General features: G+C 51.1%; 1 protein-coding gene across 1 annotated transcript in view; it reads left to right on the top strand.

The window, feature by feature from the left end:
- The window catches only part of GABBR2 (gamma-aminobutyric acid type B receptor subunit 2), a 328536-nt gene that overhangs the window by 90368 nt on the left and 220887 nt on the right, over nucleotides 1-17281 (top strand). Inside the window, exon 2 of the mRNA XM_046672560.1 lies at nucleotides 13732-13869. Within this exon, the coding sequence (XP_046528516.1) occupies nucleotides 13732-13869 (138 nt within the window). The remainder of the gene's footprint in view (nucleotides 1-13731; nucleotides 13870-17281) is intronic.

Here is a 17281-nt window from a genome sequence, read left to right as displayed (position 1 = left end):
AAACCAAAAGAAAAGTTCCCCAGGGCCCCCGAAGTAGGGTGCAACCCCTTATTCCGGTGCTCAGCTGCCCCAACCTGCTGTCCGGTCCCACCTCTCATCTCTCCCGCTCACCCACCGCGTCTCCGGCTCAGAGAGCCCTCGCTGTCCCGAGACTTACCCCAGTTTTCCTGTCTCCCGACCTCTCCTGGAATTTCGGGATTAGAATCCATTGCTTTACTCGGTGAAATCCTCCTTTCTGCAGCATCCTCCTGCAGGCTTCTGACCGAACGCCCGCAGGGACAGGCTGCCCACTGCTCCTCAGGGCATCCTACCCGTCTACGGACCGCTCGGACTATGAGAGACAGAGTTGAGGTTTGGAGTGTGATGGGCTGGGTGCGAGTCCTGGCTTCGCAACTTACTAGTCGAGTGACCTTGAGCTTGTCAGTTAAGCTCTCTGAACTTGTGCTTCCCCCTCTGTTGAATGAGGGATAATGATGGCGTCTACCTCATAGGGTCTCAGTGGATATTAAATGAGATACATTATGAATAGTAAAGGAGAGCATGCATGTAAAGACTCTGCTGGCACATAGGTCAGTGCTGAAGGAATGTTGGCTTGATGTGTATAAATGGAGCCAGAATCTGGCCTGGAGCACAAACAAAACACCAACTGTCAGGGTGGGAAGGGGTCTCGGAGAGCAGCTGTGGCTGAGTACGTTCCCTGACACCTAGTTCCCCTCTCCTCTGGCCAAGTTGACCTTGGGTCTCGGTCCTTGGGTGGGGCCGGGTCTGGCCAGTGAGTTCCATTGAATCGCTGGTTGAACCTCTCCTGAGCCTTCTTTGTCCTTCTCCCTCGGCAACTGGTGGCATTCAAGATGGCGATTGTTCCATCCGCTTGGACCCCTGAGTGACTATAATGTGTCAAGATCTCCTTGCTGAGAGAGCAATTGACTTTTTCTGGGGTCTTCCACTGAGATTTGGCAGGTGTTTGTTGCCACAGTGGAGCCTAGCCTTTCCCGACTGATAAACCCGCTTGTGCACCTTCCTGTGTTGTAGGTGGAGCCCAGGTGAGGAGGAGGTCACAGGGCGTGGCAGCCCCAGGCCCTGTGCCTGACACAGCTGGCTCTACCCTCTCTTTGTTCTCTTTCCTCATTGGTCTTCCCCATCCCCGAGCTCCCGTTAGGGAGGCTGTTGAGACTGACCCGTTTGACTGGGTCCCGTGGACATCACGCGCTGGTCAAACCCAAGCCTCAGAGCCCCTTAGTTCACGAGCCCCTGAGAGGTGAGCTCCGCTGTGAACACATGTCCTTCCCAGGGGTGCCGGGCCCGGTTGCTCATCAAGCCTCACACCTGGGCCGCTGCCCCCACCTCCCAGCTGGCCTCCTCCTTCCCCATCAGCCTCCCTCCTGTAACCAGCGGCCAGAGCATCTGCGTAAAGATGGCTTCCATCTTGGCCCTCCTCTGATCAAAGTTCTGCAGTGACTCCTGCTGTCTAAAGGAAAGAAACCACACCCTGCCTGGTGTTCAAGGTCCCCAGGGTTCTGGCTTGAGCCCGTCTGACCCCACCCATCCCTTCTCCTGCCACAGCCCTTCTCCACCCTGTGCTCCTGCCACAGAGGCAGACGCTCGTCTCTCCTCCCTGCCCTGCGCTTCCTGCCTCCCAGCCTTTGCTCACACTGGCCTCTCTGCTTGGTGTGCCCTCCTACCACCTCGGTCTCTTCCGCATCTTTCAAAGCTCAGCTCGAACGCCACCTCCTCCAAGGAGTATTGGCAGAATACCTCAGTGTGATTGCATATTCCTTCCTTTTTGCATGACTTGTGTTTCTTCCATAGTTCCCGCTCTTACCCTGCCTTATGTGATGGTTTTTTGTTTCAGTCTTCTCTTCCCCACTGCAGTGAGAGCTCCCTGATGGCCAGGACCGTACGTAACCTTCCCTGTGTCCCCAGCACCTGTGCAGGATCTGGCTCTTAATCCTGCCCTCATGAATGGTGATGGAATGAACATGTGTTTATAACACTGGATCCAAACCTCCATGACACCTCGTACCACATTTTACTCCATTATTTCTATGTCTCTCACCTCCTATGGATTATAAGCCCCCTGAGGGCAGGGACCACGTGTCACCTGTCTCATACCCCTGTACCTAGCCCAGCCCCTCGGCAATCGTTGAGCCAGTGCACCCTCTGAAGAGCACAACGTAGAGGCACATGTCAGGGAGAAAGGCATGGAGATGGCTCGGTGGCACGTAGCTGGAGTGCCGTCACTCCTCAGCGGGGGACCCAGGCCCCCGTCTCCAGGGGAAGGGATGACAACCTGCGATATTTGTGCAAGCCTGCAGAAGGGAGCCCCCGCACCCCCTGCCAACAGGCAGCTCGCACACGCTTTGCTTTTGTGACCCTGACTCTTAAAAATGTCACACTTGCATATGTGGGGGGACTCATTGACAGCTAATTAGGAAACGCAGTTTGTATCTACCAGTCTTTGACAAACATTTGATAAATTGGGGAGCTGGCTCTGCCGGTCAGAAGAAGAGAGGTGTGCTGTGGCTCCATCGTCCTCCAGTCACACAGTCTGCAGCTGCCAAGAATTCAGAGGAACAGCTTTGGGGAGAAGACAGAAATGCCAGTTGTCGTCAGTATCTGGGATGGACAGTCTGGCTCCCTGGAGACTTTTAGAAGCAGATGGTCTGTCCGTCATGCTGGGGAGGGCGTGTGAAGAGCTCAAGATGGCTGCAGTTGAGCTCTCTGGGACAGAGCTATAGACAGGACTCCTTTTCTTTCCGGTTGTGGCCACCAGCGGGGCCTGCATCCACCATCAGCAGTAATTTCGTCCAGCCAATATGTATTAAACACCTGTCTGGAGCTGGGCCCTTCTCTGGGCACAGAGGGACTGAGGGGACTAAGACGGCTCAGGGCAGCAGATCTGAGTTGTCTCTGGTTATGGCCCTTGAATTCTGGTGTCACGTCAGTGTCTTGAATGATAGGGGGAAATTTTAAATGTATAGCATACTTTCTTTCTACCTTTTCCCATAATCTTTTTTGTCTCTCTTTAAATTCTTTTCGCCTTTCTCTAGTAGGTTCCCCAGGTGTGTTGATTTCTTATGTTTCAAAATTCTTACAGCAGGCAGTAAGAACGTTTGTAAAGTGTAGCCGATGCGGTCTGAGTGCAGGAGCAGACACCCCCATACGCCAGGGCTTAATGTAGGAAGGTGCTTGCTTGCTCATGTCACAGTTGAGTGCAGTTCGGAGGGCTGTGTTGGCCGGGTCCTCCCGGGAAGCAGGTGCCCAGACAGAGGTGCACCCGGACAAGTGCCTGTGAAAGAACGAGGGCAGAGGGAGCGGAGATGGGTGCGTCTTCAGGCTGCGGGCAGGGCTGACTCCTGGGAAGGGCGAGGGTGGAGGAAGAGGGTGGGGAGGAAGACACTCAGGCAGCAGCCCCGCTCTGAGACAGCCGCAGCCCAACCGAAGAGCCCAGGGTCCGCGCATGGCGGAGTCTCGTGCTGGCGAGAAGTGGGGAGCAGCTAGTTCACTGCCATGTGCAGTCAGGGGTCGGGATGCTGGAAGGAGCAAGGCGGATCCCCGGGCCAGGCCCCCGGAGCCTGTCGGCTTGTGAGGCGGCCCTCTTTGTGACGGCTTTTCTTGGTGGCCACAGGGACGTGGGGTTGGGGGAGCCGCATGGCTTCTAGGTCCTTGGAGGAGCACCGAGCACCCGTGGATGGTTTTATAGGCCAATCCCAGGCATGGTGCACATCACCTTTGCTTGCATTCCATTGCCCAAAACTCAGTGGTCACACCTAATTGCAGGAGAGGCTGGGGGGTGGGAGGGGTATGCCCAGGCAGAAAAACAACCCAGACATCATGGAGCATGGATTCAGAGTCTGAATCCCAACTCTGCCTCTTGCATACTGTGTCAAATGTCGGGCAAATTACTCACTTCTCTGACCCTCAGTTTCTTCATCTATTAAATATGGATAATAATAATTGGATGTACTTCATAGGGCTGTTGTGAGGATTAAGTGGGTTAATAAATATGAAGAAATCAGAACAGCACCTACCACAAATAAATGCTATAGAAGGGCTTGCTGTCTTATTATTATTAGTCTTCTTATTTTCAAATTTAATATGTCAGTAAATGTTTCTTGAGTATCTACTCTGTTCAAGGAATTTTTATATGTCACTTATTTCTCCTGGCACTTAGGAGATGCTCAGAAAATGTCTGAATGGGTTAATTTCAATGGAAAAACAGTATAGTGTGTGTTTAATTCAGCTGGCCATGGTTTTGGGCTAATTTTTAACGTGATTTAGCAATTATACATGTAGAGTCCTGTGCTTTGGCTCAGAAAGTCAACCACAGAAGAACAGAAAGAGGGAGGTTTAAACGGTTGAGGAGGCATCCTGGGTGTGAAAAGGTGACCAGTGTGTCCTTGTGAAAGTCATATGTGCTTTAAAAAATTCAAGGAAACAAATAGGCACAAAGAAGAGAGTAAAAAATCACCCCAAATCTCCCCATTTTTAACGTGAGATGACTCTCATTCCAGACATCTCTTTGTGCATACGTTATAAGGAGAGAGACGGACAGAAATAATTTTATAAAATGAGGTCATTGCATGCTATTTAAATTGACGTTAGATTTCATTTATTTAAATGTAACAGGATAAAATAAGGAAAAGTAAAGCAGAACGAGCTGCTCAACATTAAACAATTTCGCCTTCATTACAGAAAATATTTGTTTCTAAAGTATCTAAGGGAATAAAAGAGTATGAAAAGCAGTGAGGTTAGAGTCCTGGCTTTTCAACGCCAGCTTTCAATTTCAGATGCTATCGATTAAAGTCTTTCTCTGGAAGAAGAGGAAATTAGCAATCTTTCAACTGCCTTTCCTGCTCCCACCTTCTGAGTTCTGTGTTGCATTATCATCTTCCCTTTGCTGGGGGCTCTGTGTGAAGTGGGTCCAGCTCTCACATCGCTGGTAGTATCACGAGCTCTCCATTCCTGAGACTATGTTTTGGTTCATCTTGTGGTTGGCTGCATTTTATCATCACGTAGTTTCTTTTTCTTTTTCTTCCCAGGAAAGCTTCATAGGTGTTCTGTTGTCGAGATTATGCGTGCTGATCTACTAGTTTTTACAAAGAGTAAGCTCTGTGTGGAGTAGGTGCAGGTAGAAAGACTGCATCTGAGGCTGCATTAATAAAGTCACGCCCAGAATGCGGGAGGTGATCTTTTCATTCAGTTTACATTGTGGCTAGATGTGCTCTGAGCACATCAGTAAGGAAAAGACAAACAACCCAGCAGAAAAATGGGCAAAGTTGCCAGTCTAAAAGAGGAAACAGAAACACCTATAAACATCTGAAAGGATGGTGTATCCTATCTAATCATCAGAAACATACAAATCAAAACGGCCCACAAGATGGACAAAAATTAGTCAGTAAGGATGTGGAGTAGTGAGATCTCACAAACACTGCTGGTGGGGGTGTAAGTGGATAAAACCACTTGGAGAAAATGTGGGAAATCCTGTGATTCCATGATTCCATTTCCAAGTTTACACCCAGGAGAAGCTCTGCCTGTGTGTGCCAGGAGGCACATAGAAATGTATAGAAGTGTTCAGCCGTCCTGCTTACAACAGCAACCAAACCAAACACTGGAAACAACCCAAGTGTCCATCAACTGGGGAATTACCAAACCGACCATGACATAGTCACACAATGGAATACTGCACAGCTCTGAAAATGGATGAACTACGGCTATGTTCAGCACAACAATCTCACAAACATAATGATTAGCCATCAAGGCAAGTTTCAGGCAAAACACAGAGCGTGATTCCACTTATATATACACTCAAAAACAAGTAAAATTAAGTGATATAGTGTTTAGGAAACATATGCAAATAATAAAATAATAAAGAAAAGCAAAGAAGGATAAACACAAAATTCAGACAAGGGTCCCCCCGGGGGAAGGAGGCGTATGTCCAAGGTGGGCACACAGGGCCTTCAACATGAGCTGGGTGTTGGTTATACTGTATGTTCATGTGACTAACTTTCATACTTTATACGTTACACGTATATTCTTTTCTATGAGTGAAATATTTCATAATGACAAATTCTGATGTAAAGTAAAACAGTGCTCTGAAGTGACACTGCCTGGAATTGAATCCTTACCATCCACGTGACCTTGGGCAAGTTATGTAACTTTTATGGACCTCGGTTTCCTTCTCTGGATGGTGGAGCTATAACAGTGCCTACCTTATAATGACGTGAGGCGTGACTAGGGTAATTGACGGGAGGTTCTTGGCGCCGTGCCTACCGCGTCGTGAGCACACAGGCTGTGTTGGCTAGCGCTGCTTTTCTGTGAGGGCAGGCGGAGGTACTCGGGGGTGCGTCCTGGAAACATCTATCCTCCAAAGCCTTCCCAGAGGACACTCACAGCTCACAGAGGAGGACAGTCTGAAACTGTGTCCTACACAGACTATTAGAAGAGCAGATTGGGGCCGGCCCAGTGGCTGAGTGGTTAAATTCATGCTCTCTGCTTTGGGGCCCAGGGTTTCCCGGGTTCGGATCCCGGACATGGACATGGCACTGCTCGTCAGGCCACGTTGAGGCGGCGTCCCACATAGCAGAGCTATAAGGACCTACAACTAAAATATGCACCTATGCACTGGGGGGCTTTGGGGAGAAGGAAAAAAAGAAGATTAGCAACAGATGTTAGCTCAGGGCCAATCTTTAAAAAAAAATGAAGAGCTGAGGGTCGTTTGGCTGAAGGCGTCTTGTGGAGTCAGGTGGGCTGAGTTTAGGTGTCTGAAGGGCTCCCACGGGGAGGATGGTGTGTGTTCTGTGAGGTTCTGGAGCGGGGATGGGCACACTACGGCCCGTGACCCAAGTCTGACTGCCGCCTGTTTTGGTAAATAACATTTTTTTGGGTGCAGCCACGCTCATTCGTTTATGTATTGTCTGTGGCTGCTTTTGCACTGCGAAGGATTGAGAAGTTGCAGCAGAGTCCATATGGCCCACAAAGCCTAAAACATTTACTGCCGGGCCCTTTATGAGAAACATTTGCTGACCTTTGCTCTAGAATGAGAACTTGGAACAGAGACTACAGAAGGAGCATGATTTCAAGACCAAAATAAGCACTTTCCTAAGAAGCAGAGCTGACCAACGCCAAATTCGCTCCCTGGCAAGTAAGTGAGACCCCCAGCACTGGAGGCATGGAAGCAGATGCTGACTGCTCCTTGAGCAGGATGCACGGGGAGGACTTTGTACCGGGGGCAGGATGGACACATTAGCTTTTAAATTCGCCTTCGATTCTGAAATTCTGTACAGAGTAATTTCCGGTTTCAAATTGGTCGTTATTAACTCTGACATTTTCTTGACATTTTTACATTTTAACTCTCAGGAACATTTTCTTTGAAAGTTTTAAGTCAAAAAAGTATTTTAATTCTTTAAAGATGAGATTTAAATGAAAATGGATTTTATCCGAGAGTTCTACTTTTTCATTTAAAAAAATTGATTTTCATGGCTTTTGGATCTGTTCCCATTTATAGGTGCTGAATTTTAAGAGCCCATATGTGCCAATTAGAATTTCTCGGTGACAAGACTGTCCTTACAGGGAAGGAGAGCCATCGGGAGTGAGACAGTGGAGGGGAGTTTGGAGGTAGCGACCATGAGCTACGTTAGACGTGGAGTCATTGAAAGGCAAGGAGGAAGAATGCTGGCGAGAAGAAGGGAGGGAGGGAGGGCAGCAGCTGTTGAGGGCCTACTATGTGTCAGAGCCCCATGGCCAAGGGGCGACACGGTGGGTGAGAGGCTGCAGCAGGTCCCTAAGCTTTGAACTACTGCCTGAGAAGGTGAACGGTGATGGGGTTACCTCCCCACCTGCCGTCAGATGTGGCCACCTGTCAAACCCCCTCTAGACATGAGTGAGGGGGAGTTCTTAGTGGGGGAGGTGGAGGGAGAAAGAGAACATGATAAAGCCGGTAGCTTTCTTCCAGGACACCAGAACCCTTACAGGGGCTCTGAGAACAATCCATCAAAAGACAAATTGCTCGAAGAGAACGTGCCATAAATAATTTCTCAGAATGATGGTTTTGCCTGGTGACCAGCTCACTAGAAGCCATCTGACAGACACCTTAAATGGGGGATAGAAAAGCTCCGGCGTTTCCCTGGCTCGTGCAGGGCCGGGCCCGACGTCCACACGACAAGGACGGTCATGGGCAGGCGGTAGGGGAACACCGCCTGGCGCAGTGCTCAGGGAGGACTGCAGCGTGAGGTACGGGTGAACCTGACCTTCACCTGAGCCACAAGGACAAATCCTTGTGAGACGGCCGTGTGAAACGTCTGCAAGGAATCCCTCGGGAGACACAAGCTTGGAGGAGTTCCCCGGGATTTGACGCATTGACCACCAGGCAAACTGGGGGGCAGTGGGTTAATTTCAGCCAGTGGCCTGTGGTGTGTGCTCCCGTGACTGGCTCATCCGGCCTCCCCCGGGGACACTCACCTGCCCTTCCCGAGGCCAGAGACCAAAATCATACATGGGAAGGGACCTCCGGGTTATCTCCTTCATGGTCCCCAAACATTTTTTGCTACTGGCACTGAAATTCTCTTTTCAAATGAAGTATTATGTGGAACCTTGACGCCGTACATAGAACAGAGACAAGGAGAGCTGCTGGGCGAAGTGAAGGCCAGGAGCCCAGAGCCCCTCTCACTGGCCCCAAACACCTCTGCTGGCTCCTAGGTCCCTGAGGGACTGCGTTTAAAAACCTCCAAGCTGGGGCCGGCCCGGTGGCGCAGCAGTTAAGTTCGCACGTTCCGCTTCTCGGCGGCCCGGGGTTTGCTGGTTCGGATCCCGGGTGCGGACATGGCACTGCTTGGCAGCCATGCTGTGGTAGGCGTCCCACGTATAAACTAGAGGAAGATGGGCACAGATGTTAGCTCAGAGCCAGGCTTCCTCAGCAAAAAGAGGAGGACTGGCAGTAGTTAGCTGAGGGCTAATCTTCCTCAAAAAAAAAAAAAAAAACGACAAAAAAATAAATAAATAAAAACCTCCAAGCTGGTCCAGCCACAAAGTCGCAGCTGTGGTCAGCTGGAAAGTCCATCTCTTTGGGACACTAATCATGTCTTAGAAATGAAGATGAGGGAATAACATCTAAAAGGGACAGATCCGTCCGTGTGATTTTTATTTTGTTATTCACCGCAAATGTGCTCTCTGGGGCAGCTGGGGCAAAGTGCCTGGTGCCCAGGAGTTGTTTCTCTGCCTCAGGGCAAGAGTGCTGGTCAGGAGGAGGCCTGGGCCTGCGGCGTTTACCCGGGGGGAGTGGTCCTTTCTAGAACGCTGCCAGCTTTAGCCTTCCCTTCGCCCGTTGAGCTGAGTTCTCTAGATTATCAAGAAAACCCTGAATTTGGAGTCCCGAAATCCCTTGCCTAATCCTGAAAGGACAGTGGCCAAGTCCCCTCAGCTTTCGGGTCCGCAGGGTCTGCTTCCGAAAATGAGGACGCGGGGCTGGCTAGAGGAGCGATGCCTACACGTCTGGACTTCACGCACCAGGAGGGGCTGAAGGAACAGAGTCGGGGTGGGCATGGAACAGAAACCTACCTAGGGTGGAAAACCTTTTATTTTGCCACATTAGGACATTAAAAACAAAATCCTTCTACCATCTGTAATTTTATAGCAGAAAAACATTTCAACACCATATAAACCATGAAGGATCTTGTCTATAAATTAAGGATAGTTCTTTAAATGGAATACATTTAACTTTGAGGAAAATCTCACTGTATCGTTTTTCTCATTTTACATCTCTGTATTAGTTTTCTATGGCGACTGTAACAGATTACCACAAATTTAGTGGTTTAAACCACAGCCATGTGTGTTCTCACGGTCCATAGGCCCTGCCTGATGGCTGGCCCTCTGCCTGGGGCTTCACATGGCCAAGATCAAGGTGTTGCCTGGGCTGGCTTCTTCTCTGGAGCCTCAGCTCCTTCAGGTCGCTGGCACAATTCAGTTTCTTGTGATTGAAGGACTGAGGTCCCCATTTCCTTGACACGTGGCCCCGTTCATCTTCAAGCCAACGATGGCACCTCAAGTTCATCTCATGCTTTGAATCTCTGATTTCCCCTCTGCCACCAGCCAAGAGGCCTCTGCTTCTCAGGGCTGTGTGGTTACCTGGGCCTCCTGGATAATTCCGAGTCGGCAGATTAGCAACCTTGATCACGTCTGCAAGTCCCTTTTGCCAGGTAACGTAACATGTTTGTGAGAGTGAGACCAAGGGGCAGAGGGCACGGGGCCAACATTCTGCCCTCCACACGCAGTCTGGTGAGGACTGAGTCAGACAAGCACTTGCCAACACTGGGGGATTCTTCCAGCTCCAACACTGGCTGTCAGGTATTCTCAGACTTTTGAGTTGACACAGTCAGAAGTTGCATATTGGTGAGACGCCGGGACGTCATTACTAATGCAGAGTCTTGCATGGACTAGGTACTGGCGAAATGTCTGCTGAGCAAACGAGTATTAATAACTTCATTATTGCTAATATTATTTTAATGCAACTTTGATTATAAATCTTGGGGCACTGTGTTATCACTGTCATTAGCTATGGATTAGAAAACAAGCTAAAATCGTTACAGGAATGTATTAAAATGGGAGTGATTCAGTAAATCATGGTAGAAACAATTGAAACATGAACCCCTCTGTTAATCTGCTTGTGCTCGGCTGAGGGTGGGACGAGTCGCTTTCCATCAGGGAACAGACACGAGTAGAGGGCCCAGGAAGCAAGAAGGACCGCCTCTTCCTTCCTCCCTCCCTCTCGTTCTCCTTCCTTCCTTCCCTTCATTCTCTCCTTTTCTCTTTCTCTTTCTTTCTGGGCAAAAAAAATTAACTTGGCCAATTTAAAAATTCAATTAAAATTTAAAATTTGAATTCTTTCCCGATTCTCTGAGGGCTACAGTCCGCCTCCCCAGCCTGGCGTCCAGAGCCCCGGAGCCTGGGCCCAGGCCTCTGCCTCATCCCAGCCCCAGGGCCCTACCCCCCACCACAGCCCAGCTGTGCCTCCCACTAGCGCTGAGCTCTGTCCACCCCGTGACATGGCCACCCGTGCCCCAGTGTCACTGCCTCCACCAGAGAGGGAGCGCCAGCAGCCAGGAACGCATCAGACTGATTCTTCTCTCCCCGTCAACCCCACTGTGGGTGTCGGTGCAAGAGATCTGTCAATAAATGAAGAGGGAGCAGCAAATACTAACCCACAGTGAGCCCACATTATGGCCATTTAAGGGGCAGGGAGGGTGGAGCAGAAAGAAAGGGGAGAGCCAGAATGGAGAGGAAGACACAAGTAAAGAGAGACGTGGAAGTAGAAAAAGAGGGGAGAAGCAGATGGGGAAAATGTCCTGCTCCTTCAGGCAGCCGACAGATCCTTCCTGAGCCCTCACGGAGGACTCTGTGTAAACTCGGGGGGGACGCAGTGGAAACAGTGACAAAAACCCTCGCCCTCAGGGGGCTCACATTCTGACACACAGGCAAACGAAAATAGAGATGATTTCAGATCATTTTAGGAACTATGTTAGGGCATTAAATAGGGTGGCATGATAGAGTGACTGGGGTGGGGACCATTTTGGGTAGGGGGACGGTGACGACTTCTCTGAGGAGGAGACAGCTATGCTGAGACCTGAACGATGAGGAGGAGTGAGCCAGGCTGAGAACCAAGTGAATATTGTTCCGCCAAAGAAAACAGCAAATCCAAAGGCCCAGAGGCAGGGAGGAAATTGTTTTCCATTTCAAGGAACAAAGAGGAGACCAGTGAAGCTGTCCCCATGAGCCAGGGACAGTGGAGGGAGATGAGGTCAGAGTGGGAGGCTGGGCTGGGTCCTGTGGCTTCTTGTATCCATTGTGATAGGAGCGTTAAGAATATCATATCAAACTTGTAAATAACACACAGAAGTTATTCTCTGACCAGTTAGTGTAACAGAGCATTTTCTTACGGCATTGCCTAAGGGTCGTCTGACTGGAGGAGTTTAAAGCTCTTCCAGTTCTCTAAAACTAAGATGTGCTGGTTCTCATTGATTTGCTTTTCTGTCCCCAAAGGTGATAGATTTAGTGCCATACGGGATATTAACCTGTTTTGTATCTAATTTAGCAATCTTATTTCTCATTTTTCCATTCACTATAAAAGACCCTGTTTCTCAAGTTTTCTTTCAAATCCACTTTTGTCATCCCGCAGATCCCCTTATTAATGAGTTAAATAAAAGTTTGACAGGTAGCCAGTATCGATTTTCATGAGAATTATGTTTTTAACCTTTTGAGAATTATATTCTGATAGGAGTTTGGTTTTAAGTGCACAGGAAGCAGGAGAGTGAGAAGGACTAATTTATGTTTTGAAAAGGCCCCTCAGACTGCTGGGTGGGGCACAGGCTGAACTGGGCCCCAGGGGGAGCAGGAAGCCCCTTAGGAGCCCGAGCTGCTGTCGCTGTCGGGGGAGAGCCACCTGCCGCTTGATGAGTGAGGTGAGGTGGGGTGGGGGTGGGAAGTGGGCCGTCACTGACTCCCGACACCCGTGGACCTTGGTCCTCTCATTCGCAGAGGGTCGCTGGGTCCCCTCTCATCTGTGGGCTCCTCGGCAGGGCCTGTCCGACGTCTGTGCTTCCCCAGCGTCCGGCTGGGCTGCACGCGGAGCACTGCTTGGCGAGTGTTGCTGAAGGAAGTCTCCCCCTTAGACTCACCTTCTTTTTGTATTGTGATAAAATGGACGTAACATCAACTTTACCATTCCGACCATTTGTAAGTATGCAGTTCAGTGGCATCAAAGATATTCACTGCGTCCTGCCGTCACCGCCATCTCCAGAACGTTCCTGTCTTCCCGAACGGAAACTGGCCCCGTTAAACACTAACTCGGGTTCCCCGTCCTTGGCCCCTGGCAGCCACCCTTCACTTCCCGTCCCTGTGAGCCTGACTCCTCCAGGTGCCTCCGCTCAGTGGGCTCAGGCGATATTTGCCCTTTTGCATCTGGTTGTTTCACTGAGCATAATGTCTTCACTGTTGTAGCATATATCACAGTTTCCTTCCTTTTAAGGCTGAAAAATCTTCCATTTGTATGTATGTGCTACAGTTTGCCGGTCCATTCATCTCTTGATGGATATTTGGTTTGTTTTCACCTTTGGGCTATTGTGAATAGTGCTGCTGTGAACACAGGGGTCCGAGTAGCTCTTTGAGTCCCCCCGCTTTCAGTTCTTTGGGGTGTACACCCAGAGTGGAGAGCTGGGTCGTATAGTAATTCTGTTTAACTTTTTGAGGAACTGCAGTGTATGTTTGTGTTGTGTTTTCTAGGGTGGTTGTACCATTTTACATTCCCACGAGCAGGGCTCAAGAGTTCCAATTTCTCCACATCCTAGTAACAATTGTTATTTTCTGCTTTTTTGACAATAGCCATTCCTGATGGGTGTGGATTCATCTTCTTTTCAAACATAAATGACCTTGGAAAGGGGAGACCCCAGGGGGCAGCCTCCTGGGGCTGGTTTCTCGGTGTGCTCTGAAGGGAGACAGCTGGGGAGCCAGGGGTCCTGGATCTGAGGGCGCTCCGGGTGGGGGGGTGTAGCCAGGATGGGCTGCTGGGGCCCCGCTTCCCTGAGCTCGCAGCTGGCTTCAGGAGAGGCCCCACGCTGGGAGAGCTGAAACTCAGCAGGTTTCCCGTGAGGAAGGTTCGTTTGCATGAATCCGCTGTCGGGCCCTCGCCCTGGGGAAAGCTGCTTCTAATTTGAGCTTTTCTTTCTGTGTGTTGCTCCCCAGTGTGACAACGCAAAAGGGCTGAAAGCCTTCTACGACGCAATAAAATACGGGCCGAACCACCTGATGGTGTTTGGAGGCGTCTGTCCGTCTGTTACGTCCATCATCGCAGAGTCCCTCCAAGGCTGGAATCTGGTGCAGGTAAGGTCAGGGCCACTTTTGGCTGTGGGACTGTCTTTGGTTGGCCACCCATCTTTTGCCAGAATGGCTCCTTGCCCTGATTCAGCCCCACCCCACCCCGACTCTCTCCTGGATGATGACACAGCTTCCACCTGACCCTCCAGCCTGGCCTGGCACAGCCAACACAGGGGGTCCGTAAAGGGTAGCCCTGACACCGCACTGTGTGTTTGAAGTCTTTCAGTGACTCCCTAGCCCGACTCTCATGGCCACCATCATTGGGCCCATTCGCCTCACTCTGTGCCTCAGCCCTTCCAGATGACCCCCATTCCCCAAATGCACCTGGACCTTCAGGCCTCGGCTCTGCTCTCGCTGTTCCTATAACCAGAGGGTCCTTTTTCTGCTCCCTACCAAACCTCCTCCCCCACTGAAATTCTCTGGTCCACTAACACTGCCTTTCTCCTCAGCCAAGCCTCTGCTGGGGCTCCTGGCCAGTTATTCACTCTTTACACTGGCCAATGTTACACATGGTTGAACGCTCCACCAGCGAGTGTATGGTCTGTTGGCGACACTCGGCAGGGCTGGCTGTTATTTGAGAGAGAAGAGTGTACTAAGATGTGACCACATGGGATGAGTGGTGGCCCGTGCAGAGGCCTTACCTCTTTGCTTCATCCATCTATCCATCCACCCATCATCTGGATCCATCCATCCATCCGTCACTCCATCACCCGTCCATCCATCCAATAAATATAGCAGGCAACTTACTGTGTGCCTAGAATTTTGATGGACACTGAAGATGTAGTGCCAGACTGGACAGACATGATCCCTACCTGCCGGAGCTTCATTCCAGGACGGAAACAGGCAGTAAGCAAGCAGACAGCTAGGTGATAATACTGGGAGCTAACACTGGTGCGACACATATGTCAGGCTGATTACAGAATCCTGTTCTGAGCGCTTATACGCATTAACTCATTTAATCCTTGTAACTGCTCTATGCTGTAGGTGCTATTATCATCCCCATTTTATAGATAAGGAAACTCAGGCACAAGCGGCCATTAACTTGCCCAAGGACCCGCAGCTCATTGGTACTAGAGTCAGGATTTAAATTCAAGCAGTGTGGCCCTTGAGATGAGACTGTGGTCAAGAAACTGGGCTGGGATAAAAATACACAGGATGATGGGGTAAATAGTGACTGCCTTGGGGCAATCACGAAAGGCTTCTCAGAGGTGGTGACATTCGAGTTGAGAGGGAGCTGGTTGGGTGAAGAGCATCCACGTCAGGATGGAATAGCAAATCAGACAGCCTGTGATGGGAAAGAACTGTTAAGGGAACAGAAAAGAGGGCAGTGGGGCTGGAGCGTGGTGGGCTTATCACGGTGGTGAGAGTGAGAATGAAGAGCAGGCGGGAGCCAGACCACAGGGGGATCTGGTTTCACCCTGCTGGCCTTGACTGAGGACCTCCGTGAGTCCAGCCCTGCGCGTGTGGGGAGCTGGGGTAGAGCCGAGAGGAGGTGGGAGCCAGCCTTAGCGGAGGTGTGATGAGCGCAGGCTGGGGTCCCAGGGGAGGGCCACCCACTCAGCCCGGGGTCAAGGGAGGCTTCTGAAGGAGGTGATGCAGAGCTGGCTGCGAAGGAGGAGAGGGCGAAAGAGGACGGACAGCTGGCGACGCTGCGGAGGAGGAAGCTGCAGAAGCGGGAGGTGGGGAGCGCTGGCTTGGCGAGGGGAGTTGTCCGCCAGCTGAGCAGGCCGCGCCTAGTGCAAGGAGGCCGGAGAAGCAGCTGGCGGGCCGTGGGGCCGACCTCACCAGTACGGGGGAGCCAGCCTGGCTCACGTGCCCCGGGACCCGGCTCCAGGCCCCGCGGGGCCCACCAACGCCGTGACCTCGGTGGAGTCACCCATGGTCTGCTCGCGCTTCCCTTCCTGACGCTGAGGAGCAGCACCCTGCTCCCGGGCCTCAGTGCTCATCGCAGCGTTGGGGCAGTGCAAGGACTGGTTTCCTAGGGCCGCTGTGCGGATTCAGCGACTAAAAAGTGTTGGGAGCTGTGCAGGCACCTCGTGAGCACTGCATGTCCCCGGTTTTATTGCTGTTGCGGCCCCGTCTGTCTCCTGCTACTCCCCGAGTTGAACACTCCCGCTGCTTAGCATTCTGGGTCTTTCCTGCAACACGGCTCCCACCCATGAAATACCCCGTTCTCCCCGTGTCCGGCGTGGCAAGTCCTACCCGTTCTTAGAGACCAGCTTAAGTGCTGCCTCTTCCAAGAAGCCTTTCCTTACTGCACTATCTAAAGTAGCCCCTCTAGAAATTCTAGAAATTTCTCTCACTTCCTCCTGTTTACTTCTAGCAGAGCTGTACACAGCCCCCGCCCCCCCGTGCCTGTCCCTCTCTCAGAGGACAGGTTTAGCTGGGCTGTGCTCCTTGAGGACCGAAACTGGGCCTGAGTTACTCCTGTTCCTCCTGGTGCCTCACACTTCACAGGCGTGTTAGGCGTCTGCTGCATGACCAGCGGGATGGAGGGCGGGAGGAAGGGCTGGAGGGACCAAGGATCTGCAGATGGATGTTTTGCCCAGACATGAGCGGCCAAGCTTCCTGGAAAATCCCCACCCAGAGAGGAATGCAGGGAGCTTCCTGACTGTCTCTCGGCCCCGCTTGGAGCCGTCTGCCCCTCGGAATCCTCTGAGGAGCTGCAGGAGCAGGCACACGGTGGAAACTCCCGGCTTGCCAGCCAGAGCTGCCTGGCCGCAGCGTGAGCGAGAACAGCCTCAGGCTTAGACGACTTGACGAGACAGGGAACTGGGTGATGAGCTGGGGATGGTATCCGTTATTTATTGCTGCGTAATGAATCACCCCAAAATTTAGTGGCTTAAGACAACAATAATCATTTATTAATTCACTGTTTCTGTGGGTCAGGAATTCAGACCCACAGAATGGCTCGTGTCTGCTCCATGATGTTTGGGGTCCAGCTGGGAGCTGTCATCATCTGAAGGCTTCACTGGGGCTGGAGGATCTCCTCCCAAGGTGGCTCCCCGACATGGCTGGCAAGTTGGTGCCTCTCTGTGTAGGTCTCCCCATAGGGCCACTAGAGTATCCCCCTGACATAGCAGGTAGCTTCCCCCAAAACGAGCCATCTAGGAGACCAAGGCAGAGTGGCAAAGTCTTTTAGGACCTAGCTTCAGAAGCTGCACGCCATATTTCTGCTCCATCCTATAAATTATCTCTTTTTAGTGTGGGGGAGGATGACACAAGCAATAGCAGGAGAAGATCACTGGGGACCATCTTGGAGGCTGGCGACCACAGGAAAGAGGAATTCTCCGAGGAAGGCAGGAGTTCAAGTTGCCCAGTAGGGGAGACTTGATGCTGAGTCTTTCTCTGTTTTGCAGAACTCCTGCTCATCCTTCAAAACCCTGGATAGGTAACACTTCCTCTGTGCTGCCTTCCC

The sequence above is a fragment of the Equus quagga genome, chromosome 1, assembly GCF_021613505.1.
Source record: "Equus quagga isolate Etosha38 chromosome 1, UCLA_HA_Equagga_1.0, whole genome shotgun sequence".
In the NCBI taxonomy this organism is placed as follows: domain Eukaryota; kingdom Metazoa; phylum Chordata; class Mammalia; order Perissodactyla; family Equidae; genus Equus; species Equus quagga.
The sequence above is the reverse complement of the archived record's forward strand: the minus strand, read 5'-3'. Positions and strand labels throughout refer to the sequence as shown.